Here is a 27,609-nt window from a genome sequence, read left to right as displayed (position 1 = left end):
TACGCAAAAACCCGTGAAAAATTAAATAAAAAGAGAGAGGAAAGCCTAACACAATCAACACTAATAATATAAAGTAGCAAAATAGAGAATTTTTAAACTTTTTCTGTCAGACAAACTTATCTGTCACCAAAAAACGCCAGGAGCTCAAGAATCCGTCGCAACTTGAAAGCGGCAAACGAAATCTGAGGTCAGTCAGGGCTTGGCAAGGGGTTATGGGTAAGAGGGAGGAGCTAGGAGCTCGGAGCCTAAGCTTTTGAATTGCCGGCTCGGATCCGAGGTCGGATCCGATACCCACAGGTTGCAGACGAATGAAGTCTTCCTACTTCAGATCATGGTATGCACTGTCACTACCAAGGATGTTAATGTTGGTGGCTAGTACTTAGTATGGGCCTCCATAGCAATTTGGGATCCAGTATTACCAGCTGTTGAGATTACCAAATATATTTTCTGTTTTCAAGGAATGTAAAGAAAGGAACTTCAAATATCAACCATGTATTTTACATTTAAATAGTTATAAACAACAACTCCTATTTGTGGTTTTCCCTTGTAAGGAACAGACGAACAAGAACACAATATTTTTGTACATTTTTATTAAGATGAGACTTACTGTTACAGCACATTTTAAGGCATTTTGTTTCTGTATAAAGGCGGCAGCCATTTTTTCTGATGAACGATCATTTCTCTTAAGAATTTCAAGAAATGAACTGCAACAATGTTAATGATTAGCAAAATATAAAGGTGTGAATGCAATCACTTTTTTTTCAAATACTTGGCAATTTTGGGACCCACATTATATCTTTATAAAACAATCACATTTAGAACCGTACATTGCCTGCAGTGCAGTCATGCCCTCTTCCACATGGACACTACCAGCATCACAATTATTCTCGACCACATTGCTGCTACCAACTTTCCAGTAAGCTACCAGCCACCACTGACAACACAATAGTTAATTTGCTAAACACCTTTATACAGCAATCAATCAGTAAAGTTTTTAGACAAAAAAACAGCATCCCTGAAACTTCCCACCATTATCTGGAATGAGTTTTACCTGAGTTGCCCTTTCCTGTAACAATGAAACAGCTGAAACAGTTATGAGAGCTCAGTTCTGCAGGCTATACCAACAGTGGAAGTCTAAGCATTTTGTAACAATGCATTTCATGCATTTCTTCTGCAAAGATATATACAGAGCATGTTTATTAGACTAGAAATAGGATAACAGCTTAGGAAAATGGTCAGGGAAGAGTTCACAACTTACAATATATTCTAAATGTCTAAAAAATAAAAGAATATCCCTAATTTACGTAATGGTTCTGAGTTCTTGAAACATCCTTCTACTCTATACTAAAATTCTGACAGATGACAACAGTTTAAAATAGCCTTGCATTAATAGTATGGGCCCACAGTGTATAATACTTGACTGATGGCTGATGTTAGGAACTTTGTTCTCATTTTCAGTAGTATTAATGCTAATAAAAGTATATTTTGGTAAGCAGTCCCAAAGAGTCTGCTTAAAGAAAAAAAAATGGAATTATGTTACAATCTCTTATCAGCTCACTGAACAGAACGTAAACCAGAAATACGTGATCAACTTAAGCAAGGTTAACTTCTGGGTCTAAGACGGATGGTTTTGTGTGTGTTTAGTGGCTTACAATAAATACAACATGAAAACCCATTTCTGTTAAAAGATATTCCAATTGGAAACTGTGTTTAGGAATCTGGAAGCCAAACCACTTCTTTTTGCGGCAACCTGGTTAAATGCCACCACAGCTCAAGTCTCCCTTAAAAGAAAAAAAATAGTCAAAACAGGCAGTAAGGAAACACTCCTTTTTCAAGAAGCGGCATAAAATATGAATTTTTCCTATGCTGCCTACTACAAAACATTTCACTCGATAATTCTGTAGGAGATGCATTCAAATGATCTAAATATGTGGCATATCCATCTATGTCACTAGTACCCTTCTTAATACTGTGATGTGACTGACACTAACTGTGGGTAAATGGTCAGGTAACAACAGCTGCAGAGTGGCTATTATCACTTAACAGTGACGTCACAGTAGAGATGACACTAAATGTTTACATGAGGGATTCAGATGTCATTGCACAATGCAGACTACAACCACTTGCTTAAAATCAACTTAACCATATCAGAAAAAAAAAGACAAACTCAGATACAATAAGTTCAAAATACATTTAAAGTTTGGCATTAACTTTAGTCAGTACACCTCTTGAATAAAGCTGCCTAAGAAACGGCAGCACATCATAAACTGCACAGCAGGTCTGAGTACTACAAGGCTTAGATCATGTAAACATTTCCAAAAGGTTGAAAATATGTCATGAAATCAACTGTTCAAGCCTGTAGCGTTAATATAATGACACAATATGCAAATCACCATGGCCTTCTATGATTTACTGACAGCTCCTTTTCTCCTTAAGAACTTTGAAAATCTCAGTGCTTTCACAGCATACATTCAATAGAGAGTCCAACAATCCGTTAGGAAATGCACAACAAAGGGAATCTCTTTCAAATATTTCAAAGCTACAGTAAAATTGCACTGCATACTTCATGGCAATCGAAAAGCTGACAGTGTGATATTCTGAAAACCTCTGCAATAAATCAGTGGCTTTCTCTATCATGGATAAAAAGGCTGCTGTTTCTTTAGAACAGGATCTTATAGTAGTCATCTCTGTAACTGTACAGAACAAGAACTGGTGCCCTGCAATGAAAAGAAAGAACAGATGTTACTACCAGTTGCTTGTACAATCTAATATCTCGAGACCTTTCTACACACAAATCAATGTCAGCAAGTTGCAGACATACATCTCCAAGTACAACTGTGTAAAACCTTACCATAACAATAGATTTCCTTCTGCTCATTGTTGCATTACTCATTACCTAATGGATCTCCTGCCAAGGATTGCCCAACGTCTGGCGAGTATACCAAAGCCTTTAGTTCTTACAGGTGTCATGTGTCATATGTATACTCCCCGCAGAAGGCGTAGGGCATAAAGGTGATGCATGGACGTGCATGCGTGCAGACACAAAGAACTGAAAAAGTCCCAGGAGGAACAGAATGCTCTTAGGGACAAGGAGAACATGAACATACAAAAGGAGAAAAAAAAGGAAGAAGAAGAAAGAAACCCTCAGCTAGGAGGGTAAGAAAAGTACAGGGCAAGAACCAGAACAGAAAGTGTAGGAGGGAGGGAGAGAATACTGGAACAGTGAAGAGAAGGACATCTACTTTTATGGCAAAATTTTACACAACTGTACTATATACTTCCATATCACTGTTGCAGTAATCAATATCTGAAGGAGAGTACAAGAATTCAGCAGACGTCTAGGAGAAGGAAGGCACAGAAGAGCCATCTACAAACTTATGCAGGACTGTCCTGACAAAGCCAGCCCTGGCCCTGGAAATAACATCCAACTTGTAATGCTTAGTGAAAGTATGAACAGAGAACCAAGTGGCAGCCTCAATAAGAAACTGATATCCAAAGCTTGAAAAAAGCACCAGAGGAAGCAACTGTCCTTGCACAGTGTTCCTTTACAGATGAGGAAAGACATCTTCCATGGAAAGAATAACAAAAAGAAATGGCCTTATATATCCAAAAGGAGATGGCTTGCTTAGAAACAGCCAAAGTCTTGGGATAAAAGAAAACAAAACGCTACTCAGATTTGTGAATAACGTTAGTTTTATGATAGCTGAATTGTCTATGCAAATCGAAGGAGTGAAGAACCTTCTCACTGGCAGACTGCAGAGATGGAAGAAAGGAAGATGGACAGACTGATTGAGAGAGAACATACCGACTACACTGGGCATAAATGAAGGATTAGCATGAAAAGACACCCTGTCTTTGTGGAAAACTAAGAAAGGAGGAATAGCCATAAGAGCCTGAAGTTCAGATGCTCTCTTACCTGAAGTACAGCCAGAAGTAGAACAGTCTTACAAGTACAATGTTGTAAGGAAACTGAAGAGGCAGACTCAAAAGGAGCCTGAGTCAAGTTTTCAAGTACTAAACTGAGGTCTCAGGAAGGTGGAACAGGCTTCCAGGGATGCCTGATATGAACAATGACTTTAAGAAATTACTTGACCTCAAATCTAGAAGCCAGAGGAGGAGTCAAGGCCAGACAAGCAGAAATTGCGGACAGGTGGGATTTAACTGAAGAACATGCCAACCCAGCATGCACCAGATCACACAAATAAGACAGAACCACAAGATAGGGAATCCTGATGGTGAGAGAGGCACCAGACAGAAGCTAGCTTCCATTTGGATATATATATGATTTCCTAGTAGTGGAGTTCCTGTCCTCCTGCAGTACCCGAAGCATATCTTCAGAAATGAGGTGCCAAAAAGGGATCAAAACCCTATCACCCGCAGTGTCAGTTGAACAGTGGACAAGTGAGGATGGGTAACACATCCCCTGGTCTTGGATGAGAAGATCCACCAAGTGAGGTGACTGGCCCTGGTTAAGTGAGAAAAAAGGGAGAACCAATGCTGTCTCGTCCAAAAGCAAGATTTTGGGAGAGTCCTGCCTGATCTTGTGCAGGACTCATGGTAACAGAGGAAGGGGAAGGAAGGTGTACAGGAACATCCCCTTCCAAGGAAAAGACAAGGTGTCTACCTTCCAAACCAGAGAACTTCAGACTCTGGAAACGAACAGAGGAAGTTATTTGCTCAGAGTGGAGGCAAAAAGATCTACCTGAGGAATACCGCACTGATGGACAATGTCCATGAGCACATCTCTGTGAAGCATCCATTCGTGAGCCTGTGAGCTGGACCTGCCTAAGGAGTCCGCCACTAGAATGAGCAACAAGGGAATGTAAACTGCCTGAAAAGTCACTTTTTACTGGGTAGCTAGATCCAGACTTGAACAGCTAGCCTGCAAAGATGATAGGACCTTGTGCCTCCTTGCTTGTTGACATACCACATCTCTATAATGAGGGGCCCAGGATGAAACAGGGAATGAAAATCCTGAAGTGCCAGAAGTAGAGCCCTCATTTTCTTGATACTGACGTGGTCTGTCATCTGATGAGGAGGCCAGAGACCCTGAACCTTGAGGAGGCCACAGGAGGCACAATACCCCCTTGTCTGAGGTATCTGTAAAGAGCTCCTGAGTTGGAACTGGAGCTTGAAAAGGAAACCCCCGGGTTAAGTGAGAGTTGATGACTCCACCACTGAAGCTTGAGCTTGAGACAGGAAAGGGAAGAAACGGTATCAGGAAATCCAGAGGGTGGAAATGTTGAAGTCACACTGACCTGAGATACGAATTAAGCTTCCTTACATGAAGCCTGGAAAAAGGGAGCATGGAAATGGTGGAAGCCATGAACCTGACTACTCGGAGAAATTCGCTGATGATGACCAATGCCAGAGGAAGCAGGGACTGGAAAAAAACAACTAGAAAGCCTTGGAGGCAGGCAGAGATACCAGCATGTAAACTACAGTGCAATGAAAAAGTTTTTGCCACCTTCCCGATTTCTTATTTTTTTGCATTTGTCACACTTAAATGTTTCAGATCAAACAAATGTAAATATCAGACAAATATTAGACAAAGATAACCCAAAAGAACACAAAATGCAGTTTTTAAGTGATTTTATTTAAGGGAAAAAATCTATCCAAACCTACAAGGCCTTATGTGGAAAAGTAATTTTCTCCTCCTGTTAAATCATGAAGTAACTCTGGTTATTCACATTTTTGGGAAAGCTGGGTTCAATTTCACTAGCCACACCCAGGTCTGATTACTGCCTGACCGGCTGAATCAAGAGATCACTTAAATAGAACCTGTCAGACAAAGTGAAGTAGGCCAAAAGATCCCAAAAAGGAAGACATAATGCTGTGATCTAAAGAAATTCTGGAACAGGTGAGAAACAAAGTAATTGACATCTATCAGTCTGGAAAAGGTTACAAAGCCAATTCTAAACTTTGGGACTCCAACAAACCACAGTGAGAGCCATTTTCCACAAATGGAGAAAACATGGAACAGTGGTGAACCTTCCCAGGAGTGGCCAGCGTACAAAAACTACCCCAAGAGTGCAGCGATGACTCATCCAAGACGTCACAAAAGAACCCAGAACAACATCTAAAGAACTGCAGTCCTCACTTGCCTCAGTTAAGGTCAGTGTTCATGACTCAACCATAAGAAAGAAACTGGCAAAAATGGTATGCATGGTAGAGTTCCAAGGTGAAAACCAATGCTGACCAAAAAAGAACAAAGGCTCGTCTCACTTTTGCCAAAAAAAATCTTGATGATCCCTAAGACTTTTGGGAAAATATTCTGTGGACTGACAAAACAAAATTTAGACTTTCTGGGCGGTGTGTGTCCCGTTACATCTGGCGTAAAAGTAACAGATTTCAGACAAAGAACATCATGCCAACAGTCAAACATGGTGGTGGTAGTGTGATGGTCTGAGGCTGCTTTGCTGCTTCTGGACCTTGGCAACTTGCTGTGATTGATGGAACCATGAATTCTGCTCTCTACCAAAAAATCCTTAAGGAGAATGTCTGGCCATCAGTTCGTGACCTCAAGCTGAAGCACACTTGGTTCTGCAGCAGGACAATGATCCAAAACACACCAGCAAATCCACTTCTGAAAGCTTAAAAAAAACAAAATGAAGGTTTTGGAGTGGCCTAGTTAAAGTCCTGACTTGAATCCAATTGAGATGCTGTGGCATGACCTTAAAAAGGCGGTTCATGCTCGGAAATCCTTCAATATGGCTGAATTAAAAGAATTCCGCAAAGAAGAATGGGCCAAAATTCCTCAACAGTGATGTGAAAGACTCATTGCCAGTTATCGCAAATGCTTGACTGCAGTTGTTGCTGCTAAGGGTGGCACAACCAATTATTAGATTTAGGGAGCAATTACTTTTTCACATAGGGCCACGTAGGTTTGGACAGTTTTTTTTCCTTAATAAATAAAATCATCACTTAAAAACTGCATTTTGTGTTTACTTGCATTATCTTCGTCTAATATTTACATTTGTTTGATGATCTGAAACATTTAAGTGTGACAAACATGCAAAAAAATAAGAAATCAGGAAGGGGGCAAATACTTTTTCATTGCACTGTATCCGAAGTCTACAGCCGAGGAAAATATGATCCTAGGAAGGTATCAGATATGATTTCTGAAAGTTTCTGATGAAACCCAAACTCTTAACAAGGAAGTAGCAAACTTGAAATCCTAAAGCAAAAGGTTGGGGAAAGGAGCTGGAATAAGCAGATTGTCTAGATAGGAAAAGATCTGAACTCCTTGAATTCTGCAAAAGGCAATGACAAGAGCAAGGCATTTGGTGAACACCCCTGGGGCAGGAGAGAGGCCAAAGGGCAAAGAAGAGAACTGAAAATGCAAGGAAGAGATAGAGAAATGTAAATATTTCCAGAGACACCAGAAAGGCCTGAGGTAGGAAGAGGAAAAAAAATGTCTGCAGAGATAATATATGAAAGGAAGGAATCTTGTGGAAGGTTTTCCGCCTAGAAAAATCCAAAATTGGTCATCATGTGCTCTCCTTTTGTGGGACCAAAAAACATTCTGGAATAAAATCCCTTTCCTAACTGGGCAGGAGGCTTGGCTTGAATGATGCCTGGAGCCAAAAAGAGTGAAGAACCTCAGGGAAATGAGACAGCTATTCCCAAGGAGGTTGAGGAAAGGGAGGAATGAACCAAATCATGGAATATCCCTGACAAATAATGGACAGAACCCAAGAGCCTGATGTGACTGGTAGCCAATTTGGAAGAGACAGGGAAAGACAGAGGGACAAGGGAACTTGGCTGAGAGGAGGAAGCAAACTGTCAAACAGAACCCAGCTTGCCATAGAAAGCAGGTTTCTCAGTGGCAGGAGTCTGAGTAGACTTAGCAGGAGGCATACACCTAGAACCCTTCTTGCCCTTAGGAAGAGGGTGAGATTGCCTATGAACAAAGGCAGATTTGGAAGGAAAACCCCTGTGAAAATTTGAGAACAGGAGAATAAGTTTCCGCTCCTACAAGGCTTTGCCCCTGTCCTTCAGTGACTTGAAAAGTTCAACAGCAGCAGATCCAAAAAGATTTTTATTATCCAATGGAGCATCCAAAAGTTTGGCCTCAATGTCATCAGGCAAGGCCTGAAGACAAAGCCAAGAACAGTGCCTCATAACTGAACCAAAGGCAGCAGCCCTGGATGACACATCAGCTGCATCATAGCTGCATTTGCTAGAGTTGCAGTTATCTTGAGAAGCAGTGGTCAGCAAGGAAAGGGTGAAAGCCTTCGCCACAGAGTCAGGAAGGTCAGAAACCACCTTAGAAACCGGAGAAAGAACAGCCAAACATAACTGGTCATATGAATCTGACAAGTGATGGCCTGAAAGGATAATGTTCTTGCCCAACCCTTCTATACCCCTACTATCCTCATCAGAAGGTAACAGCTTGGTGGAGGGCAACAAGTTGGATAGCTTGTCAAAGGAAACCTGGCATTACAGAAGGGTCAGCACAAGGGCATTTTATAAAGAAATGTGCACTCCTCAGGCACTTTAAAGAATCTATGTGGCTTCTTAGGTGCAGGAGGCTGAGAGTCAGAGGCTACAGACATTGGCGAAAAGGAATACAGATGGGCAGCAGGAACAGCAGATAGTTTAGGAGACCCGTCTGTAGGAGCACATATCTTTTTTGAATCTCAAAGACTTGAGAACAATCCCCTTAAAATAATCCATTACATGGGCAATGGTATCCCTAAAGAAGAGCTTTCCAAAAGGAAGGCTTGACTTATGGATTCCTCTTCCTCCTCTGAAATGTAGTCCAAAGGGAAGGGATTTTGGAACAATATGCCAAAGATTCTTCCCCTGAGTCCAGATCCTCATCAGAAAAATCCAATTCTCTAGGCTTCTAGGCTTCTTGAGTGGCGTGGAGTGGAAGACCGGTGAGGAGCAAAAACAGGCACACCCTAAGGAAGCTTAAAGGCCATCAAAGCATTAAATAAACCCTGAGTGACATCCTGCCATTCGCAGTGGGAATCCACAACAACAGGGGAAATGTGCTTTGCTTTTTGTTTCTTTTTCTGCAGGACGTCTGCTTTAAACACTCTTGGACAGTCAGACTCCTGGCATGACTCAATAATTGTTGTAGGAATCTCCTCCCTAAGATCTGAGGAATCCCCTACAGTCTTTCAGATATAATCAGCTAAGGTTCCCCTCAACATCAGGAGAAACATTTGAAAAGCCTCCAAGGACATGCAAGAAGTCAGATCCATGCCAGCCTTTGATGGGGTTACAGCAGAGGACGCTGAAGCAACTATTGGATGGTCCTCTATGCTTTCACCAGCATCAAGAGAGATCTTGAGGAGGTGAAACAGCAGCCAGATCAGACCTAACTTTTTTGGCCTTCTCCTTGGCTGACAGCTGGCCCTCAGGACAGGAGGATTCTGCTATAGCAGTTATTTCAATTCTCCAGGTATATGGACAAGGAGGAGAAACAACTACGTAGGGTCTTGTAGGGTAGGGTATGTGTTTGCAGGCACAAACACATAGCAGATACAGCACTGCATATAATCACGGGAAGCACCCAAACAAAAGACACACTGGTCATGATAGAATTCACGGGGACTCTACCTCCTACATTGAAATTTTCCCTTTCTGGATGACATGAACACAACAAGAAATGGAAGAAAGCGAAGAAACCCCAATAGGGTAGGTACTTATCTGAAGACACAGCTTGGTAACCAGCACAGCAGAAGAGTGTTTAGACAGAATAATGGTGTTCAGACTGGTGGCAAAGAAGTGTGTGTGTGTGTGTGTGTGTGTGTGTGTGTGTGTGTGTGTGTGTGTGTGTGTGTGTGTGTGTGTGTGTGTGTGTGTGTGTGTGTGTGTGTGTGTGTGTGTGTGTGTGTGTGTGTGTGTGTGTGTGTGTGTGTGTGTGTGTGTGTGTGTCACCTTTATGCTCTAAGTCTTATGCGGGGAGCATACGTGTGGCGTACTATGCCTATAAAAACTTAAAGGCTTTGGGATACAGTCTGGATGTTGGGCTATCCTTGGCAGGAGATCCCTTAAGTAACGAATACTGCAACAATGATGTGGAAGGACATCACATATTCAGGCTATTGGTCTGATCCCATTTCCAGGTCCTTGTGACAACAGTGGCACAATCACATCAAGTAATTCCTGCTTCATCTATGAGATACTATGAATACTATGTCCTATGGCATAGTAATACCTGAAGATATTAAAATTAATCATCAACCTGCTTCTTCTGCACTTAGTTTGACATGTTAGTTTCTATGGCAATTCTCAAAAAAGTCAAACTGATTTTAGGTGGAGACTTTTAAAACAAAAAAACTGAACATACATTTATTGAAACAAAATTCGGAACACTTGAAGAAAATTAGCCCAGTTCTCCTTAACGCAGCTTTATTATTCAAAAAAAGTGGCGTTTTCGCTACAAAAGATAAGTAGCTTCATCAGAGGTTTATAAAAAAGGGTGCCAACTTTTACTCATTTAATTACTAAAGTGAACACTGACATCATTTCCTATTTAATTATATGAGAGCATATTTTTAAAAATACAAAGTTGTAACCTCTTATTTTAAAATAAAACAAGAATAAAAAACTAAAACATCTAAAACATATGCAGACATTACAGATGCCCCATTTGATATATTAAAACATCAAGGGAATCTTTTAAGAGCCTATAAGACACTTAATAACAAGTGACAACAAAGCAATCAAACAGTAAAAAAGTGCAAAGCACCTAACTAACTTGACAACTATAAATCTCTTCCTTATATTAAAGCCTTACTACAAAGGCTTTTTTACTTAAATAAGTTATTACCTAAGTATTTTTAATATACAAAATATAAATATACAAATAATATACATGATTCCTAACTTCATAAGATGACATATAGGAAACATATAATAAAATAACTATCTAAGATAAGACCTGTACTTAAGGACTGGTGCAATATTACAACTCTCATTCAATCCAGGCATATTAAAGGCATCTAGTTTCAGTTGCCATTCCAACTCTCGATTCTCTAATAAGAGAGAGGTCGGGCCACCTCTAATAGAAGTGGGAATATGGTCGATGCCCATAAAAACGAAACTATGTCCTGGATTATTGACAGAATGTTTTGCTAATGTATTATCACAATTAGTATTCTTTATCGCATAACAGTGTTGGTAGATACGTTCTTTGAATTTTCTGTCGGTTTTGCCGACATAAAATCCAGAACAACAAACACAGAATGAGATATATATGATAGATTTTGTGTCGCAATTGATTTTAAAGTGTAAATCATATTTTTTCTGTCTAATGAGAAAAGTACTACCTGTACGTACTACATTGCACCATTTGCAGGAACCACATCTGAAGCAACCTTTTGATCTATTAATAGGGTTGTAATCAAATTTCCTCTGCAGTAACTCTTTAATGTTGCTGCCTCTCTTAAACACTACTCTAGGTCTAATCCCTAATTTTCCAACTAGTAGTGTATTTTTGGTGATAAGCTGCCAATTCTTTTCTATAATACCTGAAATTTCTTTAGAATTCAGGTTGAAGGTGGTAATAAAACTAAGAGGGAACGTTCGAGTGTTCTCTTCTGTGTTTACCTCAGAAAGGGGCACAGTAGTGGGTGGGGAGGTCATATCATAGTTGCAAATGGCACTAGGATTTTCAAATGAGAGTAAGGGTTTATAAAACCCTCTGGTTCTCTTAGATTCAACCTCAAGGGTCAAGTCGTCAACTAAGGCTAATGGATAACCTCGGTTGACAAATAAGTCTTTCAATACTGAGCATTCTGTTAGGAAGTCACAAAGTTCACTACACATCCTTACCGCTCTGACCAACTGCCCTTTAACAATTGCTCTTTTTAATCTATAAGGGTGTGAACTACAGAAATGAAGAAAGGAATTCACATAGGTGTCCTTTCTATAGATGGTAGATTTAAATTTGGACGTGGATCTATCTTTTATTAATTTAACATCCAAATAATCAATTTCATCTTTGGCAAAGCGGTAGGTAAATTTCAAAAAAGGTGTAGTTTGGTTAATATAATCAACGAGAAGTTGAGCTTGAGATTCATCCCCTCTAAATAAAATGAAAACGTCTAGAAAACGAGTATAGTAGCGAATTTTCTCCATCCATTCTGAGTGATTAAACACATAGTGTTTTTCCCAGTAGGCCATGAATAAATTCGCTACACTAGCTCCACAGGGGGAGCCCATCTCTACCCCTTGTTTTTGAATATAATACTCGTTTTCAAAAATAAAATAGTTAGAGGACAAGACGATGTCAAGCAATTCAGTAACATTGTCGATTTCAGATCTAAGTCCCCCCAATTCAGAAAGAAGTAGCCCAATCCATTCTATTGCCTCTTGGTGAGGAATAGAGGTATACAAATCGACGTTGATTGTGAGAAAATTAAGTGAGCAGTCGAATTCAATATTATTGATGTTGGATAAGAAAGTCCAAGAATCTTTACAGATACTAGGGATAGACTTCAGATACTTGACTAGTAGAAAATCTATGTATTTTGAACTGGGATAAGATATAGACAATCTCCCATCAACCAATGCCCTCATAGGTGGATCACTGAGGTTCTTATGTATCTTGGGTATCCCGAACATCACCGGGACCCTTGGTTGTGTGATGTCGATATATTTATATGTATCCAGATCTATCCTCCCTTCAATGAACAAGTCCCTATAATACCCTTTCAGTCTATTTATACAACTGTTCATTTCATTGAGGGAAGATTTTTGATAAGCTGGAGACTCAAGTATTGAAGTCATCCTATCAGTATATTGAATTTTTTCAAAAATGACCAGCCCACCTCCTTTATCGGGTTTAATGACCCTAACTGAAGAATCACGGAGGCGGTTAAGGGCTGAAAGCTGCTCACTTGTGATATTAAATCTATTCGACATTGAGGATTGGGTTTTGTCTAAAAATAATATAAATCCAGCAAAAAGCTCTGGTCTCAAACGAAAGTAGTGTCTTTAAAAAGTGTTCTGAAGAAGTCCCTAGTGGATGAAAGCGCTTAACTTCATGTGGAATACTACTTTATTTTATTGATTGGAATAAATATTTGTCTTCAGTGCTTGTGGCGTTTTTGGTGCCTTTCTTCGTTTGAGACCAGAGCTTTTTGCTGGATTTATATTACTTTTGTGGACTGTTCTCAAGACCTATTCAACTTTTTGTCTAAAAATCTAATATCTAGCTCGCAAGCGTTTTCAAACATGCGTAAAACTACATGTAGAGGAGGATTAAATGAGCTTGACAATCTTAAACTATTAGGTAAATTGCCTATAGAATCATTAAAAAGAAGTTTAAGATTAAATTTTCTAACAAAACACTTTAGTTCAATAAGCGTTTTAGCTACATCACATCTCCTCGATGGGACAAAGGTGTTACCCAATGCCAAAAGCTCAACTAATTCTGGTTCCAGAACAAGTGAAGAGAAATTATAAATAGTGAAATCCCCCTTCGCATTATACACTATATCAGGATTGACACTACTGGAAACTGATGAAACTATCAATTCTAATGTTTCCAGTTCCTGTTCTTCCTCTTGTTCCCTTGATTGACTTGATTCCCTAAAAAACGTCATTGGGGTTAGTATTAGGGAAATCAGTATCATAAGTATCACTGTAAGAGTCACCATTTTGTTTACCAGCTTTATTTTTGTTTCGATTACTTCTTCTAGGACCACTCTCACTCTCCCCCAACTGAGAGTCCCCATTTTCCTTAGTTGGCACACTACCAGCAGCACTACTATTTGTACCATTTCGTTCATGGTTACCTGTACCAACAGAAAAATGAGATAGTTTTGGGTAGGCTTTATTGTGTTGGTAAGCCTGCCTATCTCTAAATAATTTTTTAGATTTGTTGGTTTTGATTTTAACAAGAAAAGCATCAATGCTCGAAAAAATACGAGCATAATCAAATTTAAAATTAAGGAAACTAATATTCGTTTTAATCTCCTCATCAAGTATATTTACTTCTTGAATCAACTTATCAATGTTACAAGAGTAATGCTTAATGATTAGTTCCATTAGTTGGGCACCTTGCTTTTGGAAGAGTGCCTGCAGACCCACCACAAAATTGTTATCAGAGATGAGGTTAGACAGGGCAAAGTTATTCCTTAACCCCTTCGGTATCAAGTCCTCGTTAAGGCACTGCTTGAAGTATGCTACTTCAAGCTGAAGCATTTTTAGTTTTAGTGTTTTATTATCTAGTGCCTTTAATTGATCAACAATGTCACTATTGCATACTTCAGAAGTACCTGGTTGTTGCACCGGCGAGCCGTTGGTAGGAGGTTTTAGAAATAGTGATAGATCTCCTGCGTCAACAATCCATTCGGACAGGATCGGCACACCAATAAGTGCGTTCCCTTGAGTATTAGAGGTACTAGGGCTACCACGAGTACGCCCCTGCCCTTCTCTTAAACTGTCAAGCCCGTTACCCAAACGCGGTGGTTGACCAGCTGGAATCGAGAACGGAACAGAACTGTCCAAGCGTTCGGCATTGGAAAAGGTCCTCTCTGCAAGTAGCGAAGGTTGAATATCACGACAACAGATCTTTTCGATGTTATCCAACCGTGAATTTAGTGTATCTAGTCTTTGAGAGACACAAGAAAGTAAAGAAATGATATCATTGCTGACGGGAGTATCCATCCCAAAGATATTCGGGCTAGATGGACTTGACAAGCATTCAGAAGCCATAAACTAATAAAACCAACGAACAAGAAGCAAACTGTTGAAACAAAATTCGGAACACTTGAAGAAAATTAGCCCAGTTCTCCTTAACGCAGCTTTATTATTCAAAAAAAGTGGCGTATTCGCTACAAAAGATAAGTAGCTTCATCAGAGGTTTATAAACATACATACATTTATGGCATAATCATTAAAATAACCTACACACATTTATTTTACATTTTGTTACAACTTTCTGATCTAATGCATACTTAACTTTACAGCTTTTATATTTCAGTCAACTTTTAAAAAAACAGCTCGCCTTAGAAGCACCAAGTAAAGGTTTACTTTGTTTTCACTTATTACAACTACATTACATTTTACATTTTATATTAATAACTTAACTATTAAAAAAGTACATGTCAAACTGGGGTCACTCTACCGTATCAAACCATTTCTTACCAACACAAGATCAGCCATTGCTCGTTTCCAACCTCTATCCACCCTACTCTATGTTTTTATTTATTTATTTATTTTATTTATTTTTATTTATTTTACATTTGTTGACCGGGCTAGTCTAGCTGGATATATTTCCATTTTCAGTAGAGGCCTGGAGAGAAAAGCTCCACATAAAACATAACAAAGAGACATGATAATAATAAACACACAGAATACAAAGAAAAGAAAAAAAAAATTTGTAATAAAAATTGGTAATAATAATAAAAAATGGTAATAAGATCAATAACAATTAAGGCACATAATCAATAGTAGTCATGACTAGAGTTAAATCAGATTCAAAGCATCTTACTTAATACTAACAGGCTGTATCTTAAGGCTTCTGCTATAATAGGAAAAAATACAAGTAGGAGGAGAAGTAAGAGGAGTAGTGTTAGGTAAAATGAAGGGAGGCGACAGTAGTTAAGAAGTAAGAGAAGAAAAGGGCTAGGAAGAGGAGATAGGAGAGGAGAGAGAAGTAGGTAGAGCAAAGAAGGATTGGAAGGAGGAAGAAAGGTAGATAGTAAGTATAAGCACCCAGTAGGGTTAAAGGTCAGGTAAAAGGGGGGGGAAGAGAAATCAGTCTGGTGTATTACATGAGCAAAGCCAGTGATTTTGGAAGTACAGTTTGATTTGTTGTTTGAAGAGGGGTAGAGATGTGATTAGAGTTAAATCCCTAGGTAGCAAATTCCATGCTCGGCCTACAGTATTACTAAATAGAGAGTCTCCAGCTAAGTTGTGAGCCTTTATAGGTTTGGTCAAGAATTTACAAGAGGAACGAAGAAAGGTAAGATTATTATAAGGGAGTAAAAGCTGTGATAGTATAGGGGTGTTATCAGGTTGGTATAGAATTTTGTGGGCAATAGTAAGTTGTGAGATTAAAATATAGTTATGTAGTTCTAGCCAGCCTAAAAGTTTCAGGTTAAGGCAGTGATGGGTTCTGAAAGGGTTACCAGTGGCGAAGCGGGCAATGTTATTGTAGCAAGTTGCTAGTTTGTTTAGGTTAGTTTTCTTGAGGTTAGTGAAGATAGGAGAGGCATAGAAGAGAGTAGATAAAAGATGGGAGTGGGCAATAGTAGCTCTAGCTGATGGGGTGAGGAATGGTTTAATACGGTATAAGGATCCTATCTTTCTATTTACTGATTTGATGGTGTTGTTGATGTGTTGATCAAAGGAGAGATTGTTATCAATGGTTATTCCTAGCAGTTTAGTTGTAGAGTCTGGAGAGATGACAGTGTTGTTTGTTTGACAAGATGGTGAAATTAAATGGGGGGGTACGAATAGTGGGGGTGAAGAGAAGAAGTTTGTTTTTTTTAGCATTAAGGAGAAGGTATCGTCTAGTAAACCATGTTTCTACAGTGTTAAAGATATTTTGGGTTTGTGAGATTAGATCAGAGGAGGAGGATGCTGAACAAATAATAGTGGAGTCGTCTGCATATTGAATACAGGTGGCTTGAGGAATTGCAGAGTGGAGATCATTGATGTACAGGGAGAAGAGAAGTGGACCAAGAATAGAGCCCTGAGGCACTCCGATAGAAATGGGCAGTAAGGAGGAGATGTGGTTGTCCCAGAGAACGGCTTGTTGTCTGTTGTTGAGATAAGAACTAAACCATTTGATGGTAAGAGTGTCAAATGAGAGGGATTTAAGGATGTTAATTAAGGAAGAGTGGTTAACCATGTCAAATGCTTTTGAGAGGTCAATGAATAAAGCAGAAGAGAAAAGATTATTGTTGCGATTGTTGTTAATGGTATCTATAAAGGAAAGGAGAGCAGTAGTGGTGCTATGGTGGGGTCTAAAGCCATGTTGACAGTTAGCTATAATATTGTGTAAAGAGAGATACTGTACAAGTTGCTGATGAATACATTTCTCCATAATCTATGCATCTCCCATTCTGACTATTCTCAACAAAATTGAACTAAGCAAAATGGAAGCCTGCTATAACAGAATTGCCTGCTTTGCTGCAAATTGCTCATATAGAACTCATCACTGTACTGCTTTGAGACAGCTCCACTGGCTTGAACTGCCCAACCTCCTAACCTACAATCAGCTCTGCCTCTGTCATTCTATCTATTACCTCCCCAATAAGTGTCCTGCCCTCAAAAACCTAGTACAACATCACTCAACCAAAAGGCCTCTAAGATCATCAAGCAAACTACTTCTAGGAGTCACCAACAGCTACAATAGCTTTGGAGATGCACTATATAGTAGTTCAGTGGCTAAAAAATGGAACTCTGTCCCTACTAGCATTCAAAACACATCATCCAAAGCTTCCTTTAAAGACGTCATCAGGCAACATCTCAAGCAAAGTTGGCAGTGCCATGATTGCTCCCCAGGCTAGTGAAAGCGGATAACATATACATACTAAATCTAGAGCACTTGATAATAGTTTTCAATCTTACTCACAAACACTGGCTAATCAACAATGTATGTACTGTACCTGTGTACTATGTATGTATTTTACCTATGTTCCAAATTTCAGCTGTACACCACAAATCTATTAATTACCTTTATTTTTAAAATTAATATTGTTTTGTTTGTTCTCTCCACGGTAACTGTTTATGTGCCACATACCAGTGTAAAACCATGTCTGTTGTAATTTGTGTGTATACTGATCATGTCTAAATAACTAAATGTGTCTGCAATTTTTCTTTGTGGAGCTTTTCTCCCCGGGCCTCTGCTGAAAAAGGGTCTTTTCGGCTCAGTCAGACACCCCCGGTTAACAAATGTAAAATAAAATACTCTTTTGTATATGATTATATGAAAAGAAGAAGTTATGTACTCACCATAACGTTCGATGTATGTAGTCCATCTAGCCTCACATTCTTACCTGTGGGTTCGGAGCCAAATGTCGGCTCCGACTTGGCCAAAACTTTTCTAGCTCGAAGTCTTTCTATTGGCTGGGCTAAGATGGTATCCCCATGCTGCATATCTCCAGATCTAGATTGCTGCGAACACCAGCACTCATTCTCCAAGCATAATACCACCCAAGGAAAGGAAGAACAAACCAAGAGTGAAGGGAGCTCTGAAAACCAGTCCTAACCTCCAGATCCTACAGGAAAAGGGGGGGGGGTAAGTAAGAATGTGAGGCGAGATGGACTACATACATCGAACGTTATGGTGAGTACATAACTTCTTGATGTTATGTAGTCCAATCCCGCCTACATTCTTACCCATGGGACATCGTCCCCAGCACCTAAATCCTGGGAGGCTCAGTGGAAAATACTCCTGAGCACTGTGGAACCAAAGGAAGACCCGCCCCTAGATACCACATCCAACTTGTAATGAGTAACAAAGGTGTGAGGAGATGTCCAAGTAGCCACAACACAAATATCATCCATAGACAATCTGGCCTGATAGGCTGTAGATGTAGATACAGACCGAGTAGAGTGAACCTATACCGGAGACAGACAATCTTTACCCCCCCGAGGAATAAACAAAGGAAATACAGCTGGAGATCCATCTGAACAGAGTGACTTTGGAAACAGGAGACCCCATTCTGTTTTCCGAAAAGGAAACAAACAATTGATCAGATTTTCTGAGGTTTTTCGTTCTGTGCAGATAAAAACGTAATTGTCTGTGTACATCCAATTGATGGAATTTGAATTCTGCCTTGTTTGAGAACTGGGGAAAAATACTGGCAATTCAATGGATTAAGGTTACTGATTGACGCCACTTTGGAAAGAAAGGAGGAGTTTGGTCCGAGAGAAACCATGTCCTAAAGAAAAATCAAGTATGGGGGTTTTATTGATGGGGCTTGAATCTCTGAAACGCGTCTGGCTGATGTGATAGCTACTAAAAAGACAGTCTTCCAGGTCAAGAATTTTAAATCACAAGTAGCTGCAGGTTCAAAGGGTAATGAAGTAAAAACCTGTAGAACAAAGTTTAAATCCCAAGGCATGACCGGTTCCGATACCAGAGGATGGAGTAACAGAGTGCCCTTCAGGAAAGCCTTACAGAGTCTGTGAGCCATCAGACTAGGCTCATTAGCGACATGAAAGGTAGAAGTCGCCGCCAATTGGACTTTAATGGTGGCGGCCGCTGAGCCCTGGTGAAAAAGCATAGACAAGAACTCCAAAACAGATGAAATTGGAGCCTTGTAAGGGTCAATCCCTTGGGTATGAGCCCAAATTGAAAATCTCTTCCATTTGGTGGAATAAATCTTCCTGGTCGAGGGCTGATGCGAGGAAGATAAAATATGAACTACCTCCGGCGAGAAATGAAGCCTAACTAATGACGGAAGTGGAGTAGCCAGGCTGTCAACCGGAGGGTCCGCAGAGAGGGATGGAGCTGCCCTGACATGTGTGTCATTAAGTCTGGTTGTGGGTCCAGAATCCAAGGAGCGTCCACAAGGTAGGGATGGAGAAAGGGGAACCAAACCTGATGAGGCCAGTGTGGGGCAATCAGAATCATTCTGCTTCCCAAGGATTGCACTTTCTGAATAACCTTTGACAGCAAGGGAACCGGAGGAAAGGCATATAGTAGACCGGAGGGCCAATTGTGAACTAGAGCATCCCTGGGTGACTCCCCCTGAGGGGGAATCAACGTGAAGTAGCTGCTGCATTTGGCATTGAGGGGGCTGGCAAAAAGATCGCAGCAAGGCTGACCCCCACCTGCGGAAGATCTGTTCCGCAACTTGACATTTCAGAGACCACTCGTAAGGCATCAGAATAGCTCTGCTTAGCCTGTCTGCAATCACGTTGGACTTCCCCGGAAAGTGCGTTGCCACCAGAAAAATTTGGGAAGACAATGCCCACTGCCACACTTGCATGGCCTCTCTACACAGGGGATTTGAATTGGTTCCTCCCTGCTTGTTCAGATACCACACCACTGACATATTGTCCGAGTGGACTGCAACAGTCCTGAGAGGGAGAAAGCTCTGAAGTGCCTGCAACGCAAGTAGCACTGCTCTCATCTCCAGGACATTGATATGCAAATGCATCTCATGCTCTTGCCACGTGCCTTGGACTGTCCATTCTAGATAATGCCCCCCCCCCCCATCTGGGAGGCATCCGTGGTCATCGTGGCAATCGAGGGCAGCGAAACAAAGGGCTTTCTCGTGTCCAGATTGTCGGTACGAAGCCACCAACTGAGATTCTGTTTGCACCTGTCCATGAGTAGAATAAGGTGAGAAAGTGGAAGCCGCTGAAGAGACCACTGGGCAAAGAGAAGCCACTAAAGGAGTCTCATATGTAACCTTGCTAGAGGGACTAACATAATCATCGCAGCCATAGTCCCCAGGAGATGGAGAACCCATCTTGCCTTCGCTCTTCTCAGAGGGAGCAGGGCGTGAACTTGTTGTAGAGCTCTGATTCTTTCCTGGGGTAGAAACGCCCGCATGAGGACGGTGTCTAGTTCTGCACCTATAAAAGTGACACGCTGTGAGGGCAACAAGACAGATTTTTCCCAGTTCAATGTTATGCCCAGCTGCTGACACAGATTTATAGTGGTGTCCCTGGTCTGAATTAGTAGATGCCTGGTGGTGGCAGTGAGGAGCCAGTCGTCTAGATATGGAAACACCTAGAATCCTTGATGTCTCAAGTGAGCAGTCACCACTGCCATGCATTTGGTGAACACCCTGAGGGCTGTGGTGAGACCAAAGGGCAGGGCTTGAAACTGAAAATGACTGGCTCCCAGTCGGAAGCGTAGGTGACTCCTGGATGCCCTGTCCATTTTGATGTGGTACTAAGCATCCTTGAGGTCGATGGAGCACATCCATACTTCTTTTCCCAACAATGGGAGAATACACTGCAATGTGACCATTCGTAACTTGGACATTTGTACATGGTTGTTCAATCGGCTGAGATCTAATATGGGTCTCAGGTCCCCTGTTCTTTTCGGCACCAAAACGAATCTTGAGTAAGTCCCTAATCCGATCTGATCTGAGGGGACATGTTGGATGGCTCCTTTTTCTAGCAGCTGCGAAACTTCTGAAGCTGCGTAATCCCTTTGACTGGGTGGAACATCCAGGATTTTTATGACTGGAGGGGGGGGGTCTGATGAAAAGGGAATGACATAACCTCCGGAAATTATTCGTAAAACCCATTGGTCCTGGGTGATGTCTTGCCAGGCCTCCGGGTATAATGATATTCGACCCCCGACTGGCTCCAGAAACGCACAGTCGGGCCTCCCATCAGGAGCGACAGTAGGGAGAACCGCGAAAGGAATCACGGTCTCCCGAGTTGCGGGGGCCTCCCCTGCCTCTAGGGTGGCGTCTCCATGAATAACCCCCCCTCCTCTGCCTCTGGAGGGGGGCTCACCTTGTGCACCAGGAAAAAACCTCTGTGATTTCTAGAAACACATTTTTCCACCCCTCTGAGCCTTGGGATAAGGGCCTAGAGGGAAGGGAAAAACAGACCCCTACAGCAGACAGAGTTTTCCCCTCCTACTCGCACCTAGTGAGGGTGTCTTTCCCCTTGGTTCCAAACAAAGAGGAACCATCAAAGGGGGTTTCGGTGAATGAAGACTTGAAGGCCTCCGCGAAATGACAAAGGCGCATCCAGGCCTGTCTCCTAAGGGCGACTCCTGTGCTTGCTGCTCTACTTGCTCCCTCAGCTGCATATGAAATCAGCCTCATGGAGGAGTTAACGATGGAATCGAGGGTAGACATATGGGCGTTAACCGTCTGGGTCACCGCCTCAGAAACGTTACCCATGAGAGTATCTACAAGCTCCTTGAGGAGATCTCTCTGAACCCGTGTAAAGTGAGATAAATAGTTCAGCGACCGAAAGGTAAAGGTCGCTGAAAAGAGGGTACGCTTCCCATACCAGTCCATGGCCCTAGACTCCTTGTTAGGAGGATGGACGGTGGAAGAAGTCTCAGCTAATTCCTTCTGAGTGGCCACTGCCACCACCATGGCATCCACAGGGACTCCCTTGGGCAGAAATTCCTTACCCGGGGGAGCAGACAGAAATTTATTGGGTCTCCTGGGGACTGGTTCCACAGAGTCAGGGTTCTCCCACACCCTTCGACAAATCAAATCCAGGAGCTTGAAGGGTGGAGACACCCAGGAGACAGAGGGCTGAGCACCGAAGGCCTTCAGGAAGACAGACTCCTCCTCGGAGGAGGCTTTGGATGGCCAGTCATCTCTGTTTCAAGATCTCTAGGATGTCAAAAAGAAACATCCTCAGAGGATGACTTGGGAGACCTCTCCGATTCCTCGAGGTCAGTATCTGAGGTGAGAGACTCATCCTGGGAGTCTATGTGCTTCCTCTTGCACGTTTTTTTTCTAGGGGGCTCCTCAGGCAAGCACTCTGAGGGGCCCTCAGAAACTTGGGGACCACTCATGGGGTACCTTGAGGCCTTGGGGCTCCACTGTCTAAAGATAGGTGGTGATCAGAGACCCGTACCGGAGTGGTAGGGGACAGAATGACCGACCCGCATGATGACACTGACGATCTGGCCAGTGCACTCCGCATGGCCTCAAAGGCTGGTCCCCCTGAGTCCGAGGAGCGACCAGCCTCCGAAGCCATGACAGGAGTCGGACTTCCCCAAGCCGAAGCACTGAGAGGGAGACTAGGAACAGAGAGATGTCCCAAAGCCTCTCCCTCGGGTCAGACTGAAGAATCCCGAGTCCTGAATCCCATGGATGGTGCCGATGTGGTCGGAGCTGATGTCCACCCCGATAAGCCAGGAGGGGCCATCGGAACCGACCTGGAGACATCACATGGAGTCGAGCACTCCGGCTCCGAAGGCTGGGATGTGCTCGGAGGAAGTATCGAAGTAGGTTGCAGGATGGGCTCCAGAGCCGACTGGGACGGAGCCGAGAACAATTTTGCCAAGACCAGTGACTGAAGGAGTCTCTGCACCACTCTATCGACGTCCACATCCGATAATGTCCTGGAGGATTTGGAGGACAGGAAGGGAGATCGAGATCTCCTCTCAGGTGATACTTGCCTAATACTAGGCGATCGGCTCCGAATAGGTTCCAAAATGACTGGAGCCGACGCTGGTTCCATCACCACCGACACTTCCTGCGGCCCCGAGGACGGTGGAGCCGAGGATGTTGAAGCTGATTTAGCTATTTTCTCCAGTGGCTTCGAGGAGATTGAAGGAGACTGAGACCTATTTTTTGATTTTATGGTTTTAGCTTTAGAGCTGGAAGCAGATTCCAGACCCTCTTCGAAGGACGGTTTCAGAAGTCCCTTCAGAATCAACTTATTCTTTCTTTCCTGAAGGACCCTAGGACTAAATGCATGACAGAAGCTACAAGACTCCTGCAGATGGATTGCTCCCAGACAATATACACATACAGAATGTCCGTCGGTAATGGACATTTTATAGCCACACTTTGAGCATGTCTTGAAGCCAGAGGGTTTGTGCTCCTTAGAATCTTTAGACATCGTAACCAACTACCACCAATCACCAAGACAAAAAATCACAGGTACGGTCCAACTGGAAAAACAGTCCCAGACTTGCACCACACTTAGCGCGGGAAAAAAACTACCACTAACAACAAACTCTAACAAACGATCCTCTGACACACACAATAGAGGGGTTAGGACTAAAATAAGAAGTTATGTACTCACCATAACGTTCCATCTGAGTAGGTGGCTTCATTTGTCTGCAACCTGTGGGTCTTGGATCCGATATCGGATCTGAGACGGCAACTATTTATACAGCTATGGATCCGAGCTCCTAGCTCCTCCCCTCACCCATAATCCGCTGCCAACCCCAAATGACCTCAGATCAAGTTTGCCCTCCTATATACCTGAAAAGGTATCCCAACAGGAAAAGGCAGGAAAAACACCATCATCTAACTCTTCTGAAGGTCAGAGGGAAGGAGGGGGGGATGGTTGCAGACAAATGAAGCCACCTACTCAGATGGAACGTTATGGTGAGTACATAACTTCTTAATCTGGAGTAGGGACAATTTGTCAGCAACCTGTGGGACAGAGTCCCCAGCTACCTGAATCTTGGGTGGCCATCATGGAAGGATGTTCCGGAGCACTGCGGAGCCAAAGGATGCTCTCCCTCTGGAAATGACGTCCAGTTTGTAGTGGTTAATAAAGGTATGAGATGAGGCCCAAGTGGCTGCCGAGCAAATATCATCCAAGGGGACTTTAGATCTGAATGCAGTAGAAGTAGATATGGAGCGAGTGGAATGCGCATGAACCCTTTGAGGTGCGGGCCTCCCAGAAGTCTCATAAGCTAGAAGAATATATTGGGAAATCCAGTGTGATAAGGCGACCTTCGAAACGGCTTTACCTAAATTGAATTTGGCAAAGGAAATGAACAGCTGATCAGATTGTCTGTGACCAGCAGTCCTATGAATATAGAAACGCAGCTACCTGTGCACATCTAAGGAATGCAGCTTGTATTCTCCTTTATTTTGATAATTAGGGAAGAAAACAGGAAGATTAACGGACTGATTGATATTGGTTTCTGAGGCCACCTTAGGTAGAAAGGATGGATTGGTCCTGAGGTACACTTTATCCTGATGAAAAACCAAGTAAGGGGGTTTTACGGAAAGAGCTTGAAGTTAGTTCCGAAACTCTTTTTGCAGAAGTGATGGCTACCAGGAATGCTGTTTTCCAAGACAGGTATTTAAGATCAGCCGAGGCAGCTGGTTCAAAAGGAGAAGCAGTCAAGGCCTGAAGAACTAGCGATAGGTCCCAAGGGGGTATGGCTTCTTTGACAGGGGGCCTGAGCAGAAAAGTACCCTTGAGGAAGGTTTTACATAGTTTAGCTGACATCAAAGGACCTGTCTCGTGTCCTACTTGGTAATGGGAGATGGCTGCCAATTGTACCTTGACTGTCGAACAGCTAGCCCCTTGCTGAAAAAGCCCAGTAAGGAAGTCCAAAACGGACGTTAGCAGAGCATTGAAGGGGTCCAGATTATGATGCTCCTCCCAGACGGAGAAGCGTTTCCATTTACTGCGGTAAATCTTCCTGGTGGAAGGTTTATGCGCTGCCACCAAGATGGCTTTGACTGGTGAAGATATACCGAGAGTCCTAATTAAGAGTGGAACTGGAGCAGCCAAGCTGTCAGCTTCAGGCTGTCCAGATTCGGGGTCGGTAAGCCTGATGGGTGGGAGATCAGATCCGGGCTGGGATCCAGAATCCAGGGAGGATTCACCAAGTGAGACCACAGGTAAGGGAACCAAGTTTGTCGAGGCCAGAATGGGGCAATGAGGATCATTTTGCTCCCCAACCGAGAGGCTTTCTGTAACATCTTTAGCATCAGGGGTAGAGGAGGATAGGCATAAAGTAGACCGGGCAGCCAAGCATGCACTAGAGCATCTCTCGGGGCTTCCCCTGGTGGGGGAATCAGGGCGAAGAAGTTGTCGCACTTCGTATTTGAGGGAGAGGCAAAAAGATCGCAGCAGGGTTGCCCCATTTTGCAAAAATCCGCTTCGCTACTCGGAAGTTGAGAGACCACTCATAAGGGGAAAGAATAGTGCGGCTGAGTTTGTCCACCAGAATGTTGGACCGTCCCGGAATGTGCGTTGCGATCAGAAAGCAGTTGGTGGAGATCGCCCATTCCCACCCTCTCATGGCCTCTCGGCAGAGAGGGTAAGACCTGGTTCCCCCCTGTTTGTTGATATACCAGACAACTGACATGTTGTCCGTCTGTATCGCAATAGTTCCTACGGGAAGAAGGTTGTGAAGTGCTTGCAACGGCAACAGCACTGCCCCCATTTCCAGAACATTGATATGCAGGGAGGTCTCTGTCGTTCCATGTGCCTTGGACTGTTCTGCCTGAGCAATGCCCCCCCCACCCGAGGCGAAAAGCGTCCGTGGTCACCGTGACAACAGGAGGTGGAGCGCAGAAGGGGCGACCTGTATGGAGGTCTGGGGAATGAAGCCACCATAACAGGGCCCTCCTGCAAGCCTTGCTGATAGAGACAGGGTGATTGAGAGGAAGAAGCTGAAAGGACCATTGTACTTGAACGGTCCCCACTGTAGTACCCTCATGTTTAGGTGAACGCATGGAAGGAGTGTAATTGCCGCTGCCATAGAGCCCAGTGCCCTCAAGACCAATTCCGCGGGTGGAGCTTCTGATTGGAGGATGGCCTGCACATGTAAACTCAGATTCTGCAGTTGTTCCGGAGTGAGGTAGGCTCGCAGACTTCTCGTATCTAATCTGGCCCCTATGAAGTCTATCACTTGTGTCGGAGCAAGGGAGGATTTGTACATATTGATTGTGATGCCTAACTGGGGGGCTACGCGAAGAAAAAAATCTCTGGCTGAGCAGAGTAGATGTCTTGTTGGGGCGGTTAGGAGCCAGTCGTCCAGGTATGGGAAGACCTGCATTCCCTGAAGTCTCAGGTGGGCCGCTATCACTGCTAAAACTTTGGTGAACACCCTGGGGGCTGTGGTGAGGCCAAAGGGAAGGACCCTGAACTGATAGTGGCTGGCTCCCAGCCGGAAGTGGAGAAACCTCCTGGATTGTCTGTCCATTAAGATGTGGTAGTACGCATCCTTGAGGTCTATTGAGCACATCCAGTCATTCTCCCGCAACAGGGGGAGAATGGATTGAAGAGTGACCATTCGGAATTTCTCCTTGGTTACAGACAGGTTCAAGAGGGAAAGGTCTAGAACTGGTCTCAGGTCCCCCGTCTTTTTTTGGCACCAGAAAGAACCTGGAGTAAAACCCTAATCCGAGCTGGTCTGGGGGGACGGGTTGGATGGCCCTTTTTTCTAGCAGCTGCTGGATTTTTGCGGCTGCAGCCTCCCTCTGATCAGGTGGTACATCGGGGAGGTTCTTGAGTCTGGGAACATGTAGCATAGGGATTTTGTAACCTCTGGATATAATCTGAAGCACCCAGCGGTCTGACGTGATGGACTCCCATGCCGCCAGGTGCCTCGAGAAGTGCCCCCGACTGCCTCCAGAGTGGAGCAGTCGGGCAACCCTTCAGGGCTGTTGCGTGGGCCAATCAGAGAATGATTCTCTGGACCCAAAATTTCTCAGTGCCCCTCTGCCTCTAGGGCGGCATCCTCCCTGTCCTCCTCTGCTACGGAAGGACTGGTTGTCCGGAGCAGGTTGGGAATGTTGCGACTTCCAGAACCACATCTTCTTCTGTCCCTTTTGGTTCTTGGAAAAGGACCTCTGGGGAGCAGAGAAGCGGACTCCGACAGCAGACGTCTTCCCGTCCTTCTCGCTCTGGACAAGTGTCTCACGAATGGTATTGCCAAACAAAGCAGAACCATCAAAGGGGGCATTCGCAAAGGACGCCTTGAAGGGCTCTGCGAAGTCACAATGTCGGAGCCAGGCCTGGCGTCTCATAACTAGGCCCGCTCTGCTAGCTCTAGCGCCTCCCTCAGTTGCGTGAGACAAAAATAGAGGTATTAGAAACAGATCTCAGAGTGGCCATACGAGTGGAGTACAATTGCTTGTCCTCCGCTGACATGGACTCCGAGGGGGAAGCAGCGTATTCTTTAATAAGATCCCGCTGCATCCTGATGACATATGCCATGTAGTTCAGAGACCTTACTGAGAAGGTCGCTGAACTGAATACCCG

At 43.2% G+C, this 27,609-nt stretch overlaps 1 protein-coding gene across 3 annotated transcripts in view; it reads right to left on the bottom strand.

Annotated features, from left to right (window-relative positions):
- Positions 1-573: 573 nt before the first annotated feature.
- EIF2AK4 (eukaryotic translation initiation factor 2 alpha kinase 4) overlaps positions 574-27,609 on the bottom strand; it is a 3,701,979-nt gene continuing 3,674,943 nt past the window's right edge. For all 3 annotated transcript variants that reach the window (XM_044073832.1, XM_044073831.1, XM_044073833.1), the window contains one exon: positions 574-2,717. In XM_044073832.1, coding sequence (XP_043929767.1) covers positions 2,660-2,717 — 58 coding nt within the window. In that variant the 3' untranslated portion in view covers positions 574-2,659. The remainder of the gene's footprint in view (positions 2,718-27,609) is intronic.

Source organism: Protopterus annectens, chromosome 6.part0, assembly GCF_019279795.1.
Source record: "Protopterus annectens isolate FY-2018-M chromosome 6.part0, PAN1.0, whole genome shotgun sequence".
NCBI classification, from domain to species: domain Eukaryota; kingdom Metazoa; phylum Chordata; order Ceratodontiformes; family Protopteridae; genus Protopterus; species Protopterus annectens.
The sequence above is the reverse complement of the archived record's forward strand: the minus strand, read 5'-3'. Positions and strand labels throughout refer to the sequence as shown.